Source organism: Populus euphratica, unplaced genomic scaffold (assembly GCF_000495115.2).
Source record: "Populus euphratica unplaced genomic scaffold, PopEup_1.0 scaffold28.1, whole genome shotgun sequence".
Lineage (NCBI taxonomy): Eukaryota > Viridiplantae > Streptophyta > Magnoliopsida > Malpighiales > Salicaceae > Populus > Populus euphratica.
Window position 1 is genome coordinate 38,951 of NW_011499862.1, and position 16,347 is coordinate 55,297.

Sequence of the window (16,347 nt, forward strand, 5' to 3'; positions counted from 1 at the left end):
TCTGATAACTAAATAAAAAAATTTAACATTAACAAACTAAATTAAATAAATAATATTTATTAAAAAAACAAAAACAGAAAAAAGCCATGAAAGCATAATAAAACAGGGAAAAAAAACGAAAAAAATAAAAACAAAAAAAAGAGCAGTATATACTATACTTATAATATAATATAATATAATAGTAATAATAACAATTATTATTATTATTATATAGAAGTGGCGTGGGGAAAGCTACAGTACTTTCCCCACGCCTTTTAGTATATTGTTAAATGTTCAAGTTGCTTCATAGATCAGCTAACTAATTAATTCTTCTATATACTGAAATTAAATGATTGTTCTCCGATATATTGTTGGTGTAACTGTTTGAATTCGCTTTATAATTAATTATAACCTGATGCATAAATATGTATATGATCACGATCGATGACAAGCTCTTAATTCCAACATCACTAAAATGATGAAGATAAAAAAAAAAAAAATGATTAAGAATTTCTTAAAATTTTTGGGATCAAATTGATAAAGTTTATAGGCTTTGGACTTAATTGATAAGGAGATTATAAGTTTGGGACTAAATCGAGATTCCCAACAAAGAAGACTCTCTCAATTTCAGACATCCCTTTCCCGCCAGACCTTCTCAGCAACAACGACAAGTTTCTTCTGTCTCTCTGTGTGTGAGTCTCTCTCTTGCATCCTATATCGACATCGAACTTTCTGTAACAACCCAAAAAAACCCTAAACGTCAAAATCGAAGTTTTTCTGGAAGAGTGGGTGATGGATTGCATCCTATGAAAACCTTTGTAAGAGAATTCCACAAGGTGTGTTTCCATGGAGTTAGATATAACCGATTGAATGCGATGGATTGGCTTCCCAGTCAGTGGAAGATGAAGAATATTTCATCCATCCACTCAATCCCAGTATGTTTCTTGTCACCATTTACAAGCCCAGTGACCGCTTCTGGGAAAAGAAAAGCTGTACTGCTGTCTGCACTCCACTGTTGCTTAATTGATCCTGAGAACCATCGAGTAGGTCTCGCTGTGAAGGGGAAGGTAACAAATATAACTTCACCCATTTCCACTTGGATTTTGAAGATGTTGATTGTTAGTTCTCAATTGTCTACTTTTACTGCTAAGTTGTGTTAGAATCCAAAACTTTTAAGTTCGTTGCATCTCAAAGAATCAAACAGAGCAAGGCCCCTGCTTGCTTCTGGAGCAGGCTTTGCATGGTGCCTCCTGGAGTGCGTCAGCTGACAAAGTTTACAGACTTCAAAGACTGGTATTCCTAGCAGGGGACCTCCAAATTCGGTACTAAGTTATCATTTTGTAGCTTTGACGTGAGAATTTTAAGATATGATAAATTAGATGCCAGCTCTGACATTGAAATGACCGAGCTGTATGAAAAAACAAAGGCAAACTCCTTTCATGTAATTCCACTACTTCCAACTTACGAAGTGATGGATGATGTTCTTGAAGACTCAAGCGCTGGCACTAAAGATGGTATGGATGGAGAGGTTGTGGAGTTGCCTTTCCCACCATATGATTTTGAAGTACCGGTAAGTGATGGGATGTTGCATTTCACGACTGCAATGGCCAAATGGATACCCAATTCCTGAATCTGTGAAATATGTAGGTTCCTATATTCATAAGCTCATCCCACAGCTTCTAGAAAAATTAACCATTTTGATAGTTCCATGTTTCTTCATACCTAATGGCAGCTTCCTTTCAGTCAAATTTATGTGTAAGGTGTCCGCATAATCAAAGAACGCTGTATATCAACTCTTTGGAGGACTAAAAAAGATTTTTTTTTTTTTTTTTGAATGTGTCATTGAAAGAGAGAGCGTGAAGGGGTGCATTTACTTTTCAATACTCTAACCTCCCATGCTGTAGCTTTTGAGGTTCATAATGCTCGCAAAAATTTTGCCTGTTCAATGCAGGCTGAATATCTGGATAAAATTCGACATCTCGAAGAGCAGATAACCTGTGACAGAAGAGGTCAACAGCACCAGTATTCTCAAGAAAATGATACGGAAAAGGCAGAAAAGAGACCTTGACATTCATAACGAAGTAACACATTCAGGCTATAATTTTGGACACCTCGTGTTTTTTGTTGGATCTAAAGTCTGGGAAAACTACCCAGATATTGTGGAGGCACTTTTGCAGAACCTGAAATGTGATGATGTTGATTACACATTCAGGCTGTAATGTGATGGCTCTCATAAGTTGGTGATATGTACTAAATTCTTAGAAGGATCTTTCTTGTAGCTCAGAGGTGAACGTTTAAGTTTATAATACCTAGTACCCAATCTTACTATTAATCATTAGAACGAGATTGACATTGGCACAATGTTATTAGGAAAATGGAAGAAACAGCATTCCTATTCCTTTCTTCAAGTTGTAAGGTACTACTGGTGACCGTGGAGTCTATCAGTGTCGAGAAAAATTGGCATATTTGGCTTGGAAAAGGCAGGAATTGTTAATATAAACCGTGTTCCAATCAAAACTGATTGACATTAACTATAATTAACATCAACAGTTATTACAAAAAGAAGAAAAAAAAAACATAAAACAATTTTAGTTCTGTTTTACTATCTCAGTCCTCGGGGCATTCCACCAAGTTCTTTTATGCAGTTGTCTTCTACATAATGAAGCAGAAAGCGGGGGTGTGAGCATACTAAACTCCATATATATATATATATATATATATATAAAGCTAATAGGAAGAAAAGTAGGGGAAATTAAAATCATGTTGTTAATTAAAAAAAATACCCTGAAAGACCCGTACGTCTACAAGGATTTAAAACCCTAAAAGACTACAAATAGCTAAAATTATCAGAATCCTTTTCGGATTGGGAAAACAGATCACATCAGTGTTTCCCATACATACATGGAGAACTCCTCCCACACTCTTTTTATTCAACAAAGGTACATACCTCACATCAACAAAGAAAAAGCTATTCTCCGATCTCCAAAAACAAACCCCCAGTAAGCAAAACCATGAGTACCATCACATTGATTTCTTCTGATAAGAAGCTCTTCAAGGTGGAAGAAGCTGTGGCCAAGGAGATAACTTTGGTCAAAAACTTTGTTTATGACCTTACTGCTGACTCTTCCGTGCCCCTCCCTAATGTATCCTCGCAGGAACTTTCAAAGATCATTGCTTACCTTCAGAAATTCTTGGAACTTAAGGGCAAGCAAGATTCTGATGATGTTATCAAAGCCTATAGTGAGGAATTTGTGAAGGAGCAAAGTAGTCAAGAACTGATGCAGCTGATGAAGGCTATTGCTTGCTTGGAGGATATAAATTTGCTTTAATAAAGCTCTTCGTGGCTGAACATATTCAAAAGAAGGGTGTGTGGAAGAAAAACTTGACGCCAAGTTAAGCAGGAGGAAGAAACTTTTCGCATTGAGCTCTTCGTTTTTTATTTCTTGTTTTTTATAATTAGGGTTTGTTAGGTTTAGGATATATATATATATATATATATATATATTTGTTTCTTATCATTTTGACTATAATACAACACGAGCAACTGTGAATGTCAAAAGTAGAGGAATTGGCACCAATGCCTGTAAGATAATCGGCAAAGATTTTCTTTGATTTAGGTGAATGTCAATTTGAAGAGGCTATCTGATGCAGACTGTACAAGTTTTCCAGATGATTACAGGAAAACAAAAAATTTGGCTTCTCAATTTTCCAGGTGAATTCAGATCATCCACTGAAGCAGATCAGTACTGTTTCATTGCTAATGCCATTACTCAGGAAGATCTTGGTATTACACTGTCATGCACCAATTCTTTGATAACTTGACCTCCTACAATTCTATTATTAAATCCATTATTCCATACCAGAATTAAGCATATTAAAGTGGATTAATTTCCACTTAACCTGTTAGAGATCAAGTTCATAAGAAGTTATACAAGGGAAACATTTATCAACTGAAGTATATAATTGCTGTTGCCTTTGAGAACATAGGTTCTGGTTCCTCTGTCACAAGCTTAGATAAAAGTCATAAGAGTTGCATGAATTGAGATTAATTAGATAACTAGCAATGCTTATTATCCAGTGCAGCAAGTTCAATATCTCCGATTCGGTTTACCACATCGCTGATTCTTGGCCTTTCCAGGAGTTGGTCACAGGTGCATTCGAGAGCAAGCAGTGTAAAATCTCTCAATTCCTTTGCTTTCTCTGTTGTAAGTGGTCTACCAACCACAATTATGGGGTCAAGCATGATCTCTTTAAGCCTCTCACTCATTACGCATTCCTTCACATGATCCACTAAATAGTATCCCTTGCTAGACTTTTCAATCGGAGTAGAATCACATACTTCTTTTCCGGTCAGAAGTGCAAGGATCAGTAGACCAGTGCTATAAACATCACTCTTCTGACCATGACCTTTGTGGGATATAATTTTTGATGATGAGAAGTCAGTCAGCACCAGAACATTGTGTTCGTCTAGCAAGATACTTGAGGGTTTAAGACCGCCATGAACAACGAGTCGAGGGAGTTGAAGGCGGAAGTACGCAATCGAGCAACCTAAATGAAATGCGATATTCACCTATGTTTCCAGGTAAGAGATTCAAAACCTGGTGTTCTATTGCTCATGCGATCACCAAGAGTTCCACTGGACTTGAAGGATTCAAAAACCAGTATAGGAATTTCAGTGTCCAGGCATACTCCTACCAACTTGAGTGCACTGTGGCCATTCATTTGTTTGGAAATTATAATATCCAGAACAGAAGATTCAAGCCCATTTTTTACTGTGAACGTTTTGACAATTACTTGCTGGCCTTGCAGAAAACCCTTACAATCTAAAGTTTCCATCATCCAGAAAAACTTGCTTTGAGTCGTAGTTATTTGTTGCCTCTTTGAGTTCTTCCTTGGAGAATAAGAAGCAGCTTGGATCACTACTTCTGCCGCCAAGCAAATGGGTTGTCTTCTCCATCAATCTTCTTTTGTTTCTCTCAAGCACAGCCTCATCTTCTGGTTTACGATCCTTCATGGACTTAAAACATGGAAACATCTTGCCTATTCACCGAATGAAAAGTCCATGATTCACAGGAGAAAACATCGAAGTTAAGGAAATCTCCATCCATGTCCACTTACTCTTAATTGTTTACACGTGTAAGAATCTTGATTTTTAGCTTTAAATCATAATTAATTAAGAGTTATTTTTCATAAATAATTTATACCAAGAATAAATAAAAATTATTTAGGTTAGAAATATGTTTAGTAAAAATAACTTAAATTAACACCCCGCCTGTTCTTTTTCTTTTTTCTTTTTTTGAAGACGAAGAAGAAGAAATGTAGTATAGAGTATAAATTCAAGATTTTGATTAAAATAAAGTTTTAACTAACTCAACTTTATACCAAAGTTTTAATTCAAGAAGATAGTAATATTTCGCTTTAATAAACAATTAAAAAATAAATGGCCTCAAGTAAATAATCCTACATCAGAATGTAATTAATTAATAATCTCATGCCTAAAATTAATCCTAAAAAGGCGTGTCACATACCATATACTAAATATTAGTGCACTGCTCTCTCTATTACGAGAATAATACATGTTATGGTAATTAATAACCATGCAAACTCAGTTTATTATTATTAATGGTATTAATTATCTAGCATAGATCATGTAACCCATGATAATCTAAGGCTTACCAAATTAGTCATCGCTATTAATTACTAATTGCCTTTGGAGACGAGATTCTAAGCTTCTGAATATATGGTGACCGATTTTGGTCGGCCTCAGCTCATGAAATCTGGGTTTACACGAGGCACTTGAACATGCCTGTGGTGATCAAATGGGTCTTCTTATCCTTCCAAAAGCTATGATTTTGATGCTACAGGCCTCATGTACGGACCATTTTGGAACACGGTAGTCCTCAAAACTTACTATATTAAAAATAATTTTTAAAAAATTAAAAAAATATATTATTTTAATACATTCCTAAATAAAAATACACAGCCATGACATGAGATTTGATACTCTTACATGAGATTTGATACTCTTACGCAAGAGCTAATACCTTTTATAACGAGGCAGGACAATGCTCAGATGAAATCTGCATTCTCACAAGATTAGTGACTCTAATTTTGAGGACTTTCTTGAATGTTTGTCCCTTTCGTCTTCCTCAATTTATTCTTTGGGATGTGAGTAAATATTATATCCTAATAAGGCAATGGAGATAACACAACCTGAAGAGAGGAGTTTTTTTTTTTTTTTTTTTAACTTCGAAAGGCGGTTTCTTCGTGGTTACACACAGTAATAATGTCTTTTATTGTGTTTTTATTAGGCATCCATAAAAGGTATCTCTTCTACGCTCGATTGTTGCTCGTTTTGTGCGTAAAGGCAACAAACAGACATCCTGAAGGCATCCCCCCGAAAGAGGGCACAAGGAGCAAGAAAACTTGGACACACATAACTAGTCCCCTGGTATTTCCTTGCAGCATTTATAGCGTGAATGCTTGTCTTCCATCCTTTATAAGTTCTAGCTATGAACAAACCTGGACAAGGTATCTCTAATGGCTAAGTATTCAACGGCGTAAAAGGTATCCAAGCATGATACTGATGAACGCAGTCATAAGAACAAATAGAAGCGGGAATCCCACGTACACTCTTTTTACGCTTGTCCGGCTTCTCAATACATCCTGCCGATGAAAGGTGGGAATCCATCATAAAGTAAATTTCATATAGGATCGGAGACAGCTCAAAAGATTGCATATTTGTATTAGATAGAGAAGCCTATTTTGTGAACTTACTAGTTCTTCTAGCAAGATTTTCTGTTCTTGATTGCCTTGTCTCTTCTCCTCTGTTAACTTCGAAATAGTAGCCTCGGCCTGCACAGGAGCATCAAGTGGCCCTATTAGACGTTGTATTCAAGTCAATTATTATGAATGTCCAGAACCACAAATCAGAATCAGGCGGTCCCAGTAAGATTTTCGCCCTTTTTTCACAAGATAATTGTGGCCACCTATCCTTCAAAATGCCGAAATAAAGAACGGGACCCACTGCCACAATGGTTTTCAAAAGGCAGTGCAATTTCATGTCTCTTAAAACAAGAAATAAAGGACAAAAAAAAAAAGAGAGATATCCAGAAGTCACGCGCTTGATGTACAGCAAAAAATCACATCACATGTGTGTCTAGTCAGAGCCAGAGAATAGTGTATTGCTGGGTCATAAATATGTTGAATTATTATCATTTTATGCAGAGCCGCAGTATCTTGAGCAGGAAGATTGTGAGAAAGACTAACCTCGTTTAGCTTTAATTCAAGTACATGCAATTTTGACTTCATCTCCTCAATATCACGGGCCAACTTCAGCTCCTGCACAGCATTCACTGTTATGACTTCCTCATTCTTCAGAGAAGGGGACTCCATATCATCCGCTAGCTTAGAGTGCTCAATGCTACTGGCATCCTTGTCTTGCTTCAACTCTTCGTCCTGTTCCAGCTTCAACTCCTTCTCAACGACAACATCTATATTTGGTAGCCAAACCTTCTCATTTGACAGCTCAGACTCTTGATGAATCCCATCCTTGTTCGGCTTCAACTCTTGATCATGAATACCATCCTTCTTTGGCTTTAGCTCTTGATCATTAGCTGTATTGAGTTTCAACTCTTGATCATGAATACCATCCTTTGGCTTTAGCTCTTGATCACGAATCCCATCCTTGTTTGGCTTCAACTCTACATCATTAGCTGTATTGAATTCATGGCCATTGGTCATTTTGAATTCTGAACTCTTGGCAATCTGATGCTAATACGGAGAAGAATCAGAAAAACTCAGGAAAAAAACGGAAGAATACACCAAACTGAATTCATGGACATTAATGTTCAATCCTACAAAACTAAGTAATGCCAATATTATCAATTCAGAAGGAACTTTCTAACCGTTTGTGGTGGAGTGAGAATTTCATCTCTATTCTGCACATGATCGTTCAGCACAGAAGGTTCAAAAAAAGGCCCCTGCTTAAGCACTCCATTAATTGGTGATAGTACGGGTGATTCAGGTGGGCTGATGAAAGCCACTCTCATCTTGACCTCTTCGACATGGTTGCCATTATCTTTAGCAAACTGGCAATAAAACAAACAATAATCATACGAACCAAACTAGAGATTCAAAGTAAAATGTAAAACTCCATCCCACTTACCATGCTAGGTGTGATGTCCTTCTCAGTTGCTCCAATAGGAACAATTGTGCTTAGGATTAAGAACTTGTCTTTGCACACCATATCATGAGGAGCCACCTTTTGAGCTTGCATTGTGACTGCATAGCATTTAACACCAAAGCTAAGGGGATTAGAAAGACTATAACTTAAGAAAATAACATCTGCTTAAAAACTACATGCTGCAGAAAGAGCTAGGAGCACATGATATATAGAATGAAATTAAAGGGGGACAACAGTGAAACAGCAATGATAAGTGCAAACTATAATAAAAAAACAGCTTCATTACCCTCTTTTCACAAGTTTCACAACTCAAGCATCATACAAGTTGAATTACCGCCCTTTATCTTATAGTTTCTAAGCCAAATTACCTTCCAATCTCATTTTTAAAATCGACAGTTCAATCAAGACAGGAGAAGTTGTGTGCAAAGATGCAAATTCATAGGAAGAATCAATGTCCCATAAACCAGATCAAAACTAAAATTCATCCAATAACAATGTCCATTTGAATTGAGGATAAATTAGCAGAAAAACAGAACACAAAACAGCAGAGGTCGGATGATAACCACAGAGTCTTAAAAGCAGCCAGTCCAAAGTCCATGCTACTTGAACCTTCAACTCAAGAACACTCAATGTATTATAGAGCCTAGCATGCGAGCATGCATGCAAACACATGCTTTCAGTATTTCACAAGGATGTCGTTTCAATTAGCTAGATAAAAATAGAAACGCTTACCAATGAATTCAAAAGTTGATTTTGGATCGACAATGCCAACATTTGGTCTCACACAGTACTTCTTAGGTGAAGTTGTTTTAACCTGCCAATGACAAGCTCAAATGATATTACCCTCCAGCATTACATCTCTCGAAACACAGATGCAGAGTCTCAAACAAAATCAAGCAAAATACAATTCAAACCTTGAAAGCAACATTGTGGTAGGTGTTATTGGTAAGCTGTATCGAGCAAGAGCTTTGCTTCTTCACTTCAACTACAGAAAACATTATCGCATGCCATAAGCTTAAAGTTCAATCAAACCAAGCCAGCTATTACATGTATAATTTCCACTTTCACATAAGCAATTCCCAGAGCCACGCTTAAATTCTTTTAATTAAAAAAAGAAAACCCCAAAATGATTATTTCCTTGTTTCCAGTCCTGAAAAACAAAGTCCAGCAGAGATGGTTTTTATATCTTCGAAAGCATCGGAGGTAAACCTTTTTCTCCATCGATGAGCAAAATCCACAACAGAGAAGGTAATAAATAAGGATGCAATTACAAATTCATAAACCATTTTATTATCCTTCACCAACTTTATTCTCATCCACCAAAGAAAGCATAAAATATCTTTAACAGTCAACAAGAAAGGAAACTCAAATATGAAAATAAGTATAAAACCATACATCACTGTTCCAAGAATAAGAAATAATACAAAATGGGGCCATGTATGTATTAATAGTATTAATGATTATTACTCACAAATAAATTTGAGTTCCTTGGGCAGGATTTCCAAAAGCTGTGTCATGATTTCTTCCTTACTTTTTGTTTTTCCTATCAAAATCGAAAAGCAAACCTCATAGGATCCAAAGCCCTGTGGCTCCTCTTTCTCTGCATTATACCCAAAGAAAAAGTAAGTATTCATACAGATCAAACCCAACCCGCATGCCAAAAGTCCCCAATTTATACACCTACACTATTATTTAAATATAATATGTAGTTTTTTATGCTCAATATCCATTTTCTGATTCATTTTCACATGATCAAAAATAAATAAATAAATAAATTATAGCAGTGTCATATAATCATGGCATGAACCACCCCTGTTTTAATCAAATACTAAACAACAATATAAATCAACGGATTGTTCAATCACCAATTTAAAAACAAAACAAAAGTAAATAGCAATAAATTTAAAAAAAATCACAAAAATCTCAGTCAGTAGAATCAGTACCGATTCCAATAGACTCTTTTGTTTTCCTTTTTTTTTAATTATTAACGCAGATCGCAATCAAAATCATTACACACACAGGGTTGACTCGGATTGAAATCGACTCGAGTCGTAGTTGACTCGGTTTGAAATCGACTCAGAAACACAACAGCGTATTGAATCGGAGAGACGTACAGTGTAGAAACGGAGAGCTTAAACTGAAAACAGAGCCCAAATCAACTACTGAGAAAATCAAAGCGAGTCAAGAGGAACGACTCCGTTTAGATTCTCTAAATAGCGTGTAACAGCAAAAAAACCGTTTAGATTCTCTAAATAGCGTGTAACTGCAACAAAAAAAGACAAAAAAAAGATAAAACCGAAACGTGTTCTTCTCCGATGGAGTGAAAACAAACAGAGTCGAGGACACTCGCAAACTGAAACGAGTCAAAACGACACTGGACACAGCATAAAACGATAGAGGGAGGGTGGAAAAGGAGGGGTGAGGTGAAAGTGAATTTATAAGAAAGAGAGAGGGGAGGGAAAGGAAAGAGAGTTAGTGAATTGCGTGTCAGTAACGTTTATTTATTTATTTTTAATTTGATTTGATTTTTATTTCGTTGTAGTAATGATTTTTCAAGAAAAAAACAGAGAAATTTCCACACCTTCTTCGCAGAGACAGAGAGAGAGAGAGATGAACCCTAGAAATTCTTTTGAGACAGGGAGAGAGGGAAAGGAGTGTGTATTTGGTTAGGTGATCTAAAATGGAGTAGAGTAGAGTAGAGTAGAGAAGAGAAGAGAAGAGTTCTGCTGCTGCTAGAGTAGAGTAGAGTAGAGAAGAGAAGAGTTCTGCTGCTGTTGCTGCTGTTGTGTTGCAGATTATTAATATTGGGAGTGAAAGCTAAGTTTTTGCGTTGGAACGAACAGTGGGGGAGAGAGAGAGAGCGTTGGTGGTGGAGTTGGTTGTGTTAAAGTAGTATAACCGTCTCTGTGCTGCAGATACGTAGGTACGTGTAGGAGGAGGAGGAGGAGGAGAGGGTCATTGGGTTGGGTTGGTGGGTTTGGCGCTGATAGACTGATAGCGGTTGTACCGGCCGTTTCCTCTTTCCTTTTGCCTTTTTCTTTTTTAAGCCATGGGAATGGCTGGTGCAGGTCAGGGAGTTCGTGTTTTCGTGTTCAGATTTAAATATTTTTTTTTTGGCCTGTTTTTATGAGTTGCTATTATTGGGATAAAAAAAACTTAATTTTATTTATTTACGTCTTCATTTACTAAAAAGCTATTAAAACTTATTTTATTTGTATATAAACAAATATAATAATATTGGATATGAAAAATAAAATAAGAAAATTATTCTCTTCAAGATGAAAAAAAAACCTGTAAAAGCAGGAAAATAAAAATAAAAAAATAATTTTATAAAATATTTATTTTATAAAATCATTGAGTCATGATACACGTTTTTATTAATAATGATCTTAGTACGTCAAGGGCACAGAACATTTATTGAAAAAGTAACCTATTTGAATACCATTTTTATCATGACCATTTATTGTCTAGTAATTTATTTATAGTGATATTTTAAATAATTATTTATATAAAAATATATGTTGTCATGACCATTTATTGTCTAGTAATTTATCTATAGTGATATTTTAAATAATTGTTTATATAAAAATATATGTTGATAATAATTTTTATTTTTTAAAAATTATTTTTAATATCAAAATATTAAAATAATTTAAAAACACCAAAAACATATTAATTAAAAAAATTATATTTTTTTAAAAATACTTTTAAAATACATAAACAAATCTTTTGGGTTTGAAATTGTGTTTTTACGTGTTTTAAAAAACATGTTTGGCTTTTAAAAAAACATCTAATTGATTTTTTTATGTTTTTCAATATTTTTGATGTACCAGTATCTATAATTAAAAATTAAAAAATATTTTTAAGTAAAAAAAACACTTTTTAAAAATATTCAATATTATAATATCAAATAAAATAAAAAAAATTCCTTCGCAGGGAAGAAACTCCAGAAAAGGAAATGGGTTTTCATCTTTTGTGCTCTTTATATATTCCTAAATGGAATCCAGCCAGCATTCGAGCCTTGTTGACATGTTCTTGTCACAATACGCATCCACTCCATGATAATTGCTTGCTTTCCATCTCCATGCAGCGAATACGAACTTTTAAATTAAAATGCTGAGCGTCTGCCCCACTGAGTTCAACATTCTTGATAAGCTCTGGAACTCGGTATCCCGCGCGGGATTTTAACGATGCTTCCAATCTTCTCTCCTTTATATCTGCAGGTGTTCTTTATAAGCATGGTAAAGTCAATCTCCTTTTCTTTTCACGCAGTGGTGCTGCCCTTACTTTCTTCCTCTAAAGCTGCTTTTGGGAGAGAGATTTTCTGCATCAAAAGAATTTATTAAATTGTTCTACATCTATCAGAGACAGTGTTTGAGATGTGTTCTTGATGTGTTCAAGCTAGAGACTTGATCTTCATTGATGTTTAAACTAAATTAAGGATATTTCTTGCTTTCAATTAAGAAAAAAATAATAATTATAGTCGTGTAAAGTTTAAAAAAAAAAACAATCGAAGCACGTTTTTAGATACTTTGATATATAAATCCCAGATGCACCTCAATTAAGTATTTATATTGCTTGAGGGATTTGTTGCATAAGAGTATGTTTTACATTACGTTTTAAATTTTTTTATTTAAAATAAAAAATTATATTTTTAAATCATTTTGGTGCTTACAAATAATTTTAAAAATAAAAAAATAATTTTAATTTATTTTTAAATAAAAAATACTTTAAACCAAACCTCAAGCAGATTAGAAGCATAAAAAATACTAATTTGGGTTATTTATATAGTTAAGTCAACCTAAATCTATTAATTAAGTCGCGGGTCAACTATTGAGTCACTTAAATATAGGTTATGTCAATATATTGGAGAATCTTATATTAATTCTCATCATCATTTTTTATTCTTCTACAGGAATATTAAGAAGCAGTGAACTACACAGTGAAATAACCTTTCTTCAAGATTTAAATAAAGAATTAATTACCTTTAATCTTATTCTAATGGTCAAAAGCAAAAGAAAGAGAGGGAAGGGGAATTCCTCTGCAGTACTTGACTCCGCATTGATTCAAAATTAGAGAATCTATTGTTCTTGACGAAGAACGTGCGGGCACCCATTTACTATTAGTATTATTATGATTATTATTATTATTATTATTATTATTATATGAGAGAGAGAGAGGCATTCATTAACATTAGGTTCCACGTGAGGGGAGGCGGTGATTGCAATCACAGTTTGTACTTGTAATCTCTCGTTTTTGGATGTATCTTAGAGTTTATTATTGTTTTTTAAAAAATATTAATATTAATATTTTTTATTTTTAAAAATTATTTTTATATTAGTACATTAAAATATTTTAAAAATATTTTTAAAGCACAACAACAAAAAACCTTGCAAATATGATTTTACATTTTTTATCATCATTTTTGTTTGACTTTAATGTTTTCTTAATGTGTGTTTGCAATGTTGTATTTTTTAAAAGTATTTTTAAAAAAAAACATTAAAAAATATTAATTTAATATTTTTTCTCAAACTAAATATATTTTTTAAGCGCATTGAAATGCAGTTTAATTCAAACATAAAAATAAATGGTGCAACTAGTAAATAATCTACAAATAAAAGTACAAAATGGTTAAATGGAAATGACTAATCTCTTGTTGGAACCAAATCTATAGTTAATTGGAATTGAATTCAAGAGATAAATTGTTTTTGTAGTGAATTATACAAATTTAAATTTAATAAAATTGAATTATGGATCTAAATTGTACCCTTGACCAATGAGTCCAGATCTCTTCTTTTGTAAATTAAAAAATTACTTTCCTCGTATTAACCTTCATTGAAATATAGATTTCCTGTCTTTTATACATATTTCTATCTTAATTAGACAGAATTTTCAATTCTTTATATTCGTCCACATAAATCCATTTGAAGCAGGCGTCCACATAACTCCAATAAAGTTCCTCTTAACTTTATCATAATAAATTAAAATAAGATATTTTAAATATATCAGACAAAGTTATCAAAATAATATTAGAAAATGAAAAGCATACAGTATATACCCAACAAAGTTATCAAAGCTATTTATTTCTTAAATGGCAGGATCCGTGAGGCGTGTATTTGATGCTGGAATAGATTTTACGATTATAGGTTAAAAAAATAAATGTTAAAAATATTATTTTTAGTAAAAATACATTTTTTGTTACAATTTATGAAATTAATTTAGAGTAAAATTATTTTAATAATTTAGATAACTGGCTAGATAATATAATAATTTAGAGTCGAGATCTAATTTTATTATAAATTTCCACCTAGTTAAATTTAAATAATTTGATAGGTTGACTCTAAATAAAAATTAATTACAATGGTTCAAAAATAAATAAAAATAATTGACTCAAACAATAATATAGCCATTTATATCTAGAGAGGTATTTAAAAGTATAGTAGCAATTATTTTTTAAAATATTTTTATTTAAAAATATATTAAAATAATTTTTTATTATTTAAAGATTATTTTTTTATATTAAAAGATAAAAAGCATATAAAAACATAAAAAAAAAAGGTATTTTCAAGTAATTCAAAAAATTAATTTTTTGAATTTGTAAGTAGTTGAGCGATTGCTTTTACAGTTAAGGGATTCTATCGCACTCCTTCTAATTGTCCAATCAATGGCAATTAAAGGGCTAAATTAATTTTTTGAATTTGTAAGTAGTTGAGCGATTGCTTTTACAGTTAAGGGATTCTATCGCACTCCTTCTAATTGTCCAATCAATGGCAATTAAAGTGTTAATAATTATATAGATATGTACATGAAGGTCCAAATCCAACGGTTAAACATGCCTAGATAACTGTGTGGGAAATGGAAGCCTGAAAACGAAATAAAACCAACTGGGTAGGTGGGAACTTGAGAGGAGGCATCACGAATTTAAGAACTGGGCCATATTCTTATCAAAGAAGATCAAACTTCACGAAAACTCCTTCTCGAGCCTTCTTCAACCGCCGGTCCGATCTGGACCACTGTCCTCCACACAAGTGGTTGGCGAGCTGCTCGGAGGCAATGGTCAAAGGCATGCATGGAAGCAATATACCACTCAACCTGTGATCCTCCTTGGATGCAGTGCAAACTGATCATCATGACAGAGAGAACTCATCATTTATAGTAAATCATATGCTTACAATGAGGTGAATCTCAACTTATAGGATATCCATGCAAGATCTGCAGATGAACATGTTCCTTGTATTAATTCAAGCCCAAACAGAGCTTAGTTGCAGTCATTGCCATGGTTATAAGATCCTCTAATCCAGGTTCAACAAATTGACTGGAGTCTTGAACTTCTTTAAAAAATATCAAAGTTAGCATCGTCTAAAACATCAGTGCAATGAAATAAAAACTCAATGCTAGTATGGTTTTCTATAGTTTATATGAATCTCAGCATGATCTAGCTACATAAATTAGGTGATTCGGCAACACAAATCATGATCTTAATCTAGTTTTATTTTGAATTATTTTGAATATCAGACACTAACCTTTTTAAATTTGAGTGTTTGGTGAGTTGATTTATGATAGCTTGAACAAATTAAAATAATATCTATTTAAGTTCAATTTTAAAAATTAGAATGATGTTGGTAAAAATAATTGACTTGAATTGAACACCAATTCAACCAATTCAAGTCCAAATAAAATTTAGCAACTATAATTAAAAGGAGAAGAGTTTAAGAACACACTTATGTTGCATAAAATATTTTACAAGAAAATATTTTCTAGATTTTTTTCTTGAAAGATATTTTTATATATTTTTTTTTATAAAATATTTTACAAAAAAACTAGTCAATTAAAAATATTTTATAATCAACCTTTAAACTTAGTTTATTTACTATAAAGCATTTTCAATTTAAATTTTTTTTATAAACAATAATTTATTTATAATATCATCCAGTTATTTTTATCATTACCATCATAACCATTTTTCCATGACAATCAATATCTCATCACCAAACAATATTACATGATCGTAAAATACTTTAAGCAAGACAAATACAAATGAAACCTAATCCTTATATGCAGTCATATTTTTCTTCCTTTTTCCAGGGCAGCAAAAGAATGAGATGTTCAAAGAAAACCTAGGGCCTGGTCTTATTTAGGGCCCAACTTTTCCAAACCCAGACGGACTATATAATCAATCCAAG

The 16,347-nt window shown here is 33.3% G+C and overlaps 1 protein-coding gene across 7 annotated transcripts; it reads right to left on the bottom strand.

Moving 5' to 3' along the window:
• Positions 1-6,247: 6,247 nt before the first annotated feature.
• On the bottom strand, positions 6,248-10,892 carry VAP27-2 (vamp/synaptobrevin-associated protein 27-2). 7 transcript variants are annotated; one of them, XM_011025183.1, is made up of 10 exons: positions 10,746-10,892; positions 9,636-9,764; positions 9,079-9,149; positions 8,897-8,978; positions 8,147-8,262; positions 7,887-8,069; positions 7,706-7,746; positions 7,249-7,606; positions 6,757-6,834; positions 6,248-6,645 (listed from the first exon to the last, which is right to left on the bottom strand). In XM_011025183.1, exons 2-10 carry the CDS (start codon positions 9,679-9,681, stop codon positions 6,532-6,534), a joined length of 1,089 nt encoding a protein of 362 aa, XP_011023485.1. In that variant the 5' UTR covers positions 9,682-9,764; positions 10,746-10,892; the 3' UTR covers positions 6,248-6,531. The 7 variants fall into 7 exon arrangements, with proteins under 7 accessions (XP_011023485.1, XP_011023483.1, XP_011023484.1 ...); XM_011025181.1 differs by having other exon boundaries at positions 7,249-7,592; positions 7,656-7,746; XM_011025182.1 differs by having other exon boundaries at positions 7,706-7,752.
• Positions 10,893-16,347: the final 5,455 nt, after the last annotated feature.

Excerpts from the sequence above, each read along its gene's own strand:
- VAP27-2 (XM_011025178.1), bottom strand. The coding sequence starts at position 9,681 with ATGACACAGCTTTTGGAAATCCTGCCCAAGGAACTCAAATTTATTT. Across the intron at positions 8,979-9,078 it reads ACCACAATGTTGCTTTCAAG|GTTAAAACAACTTCACCTAA; the intron begins GTTTGAATTGTA and ends TGTCATTGGCAG. Across the intron at positions 8,070-8,146 it reads AGGACATCACACCTAGCATG|TTTGCTAAAGATAATGGCAA; the intron begins GTAAGTGGGATG and ends TTTTATTGCCAG.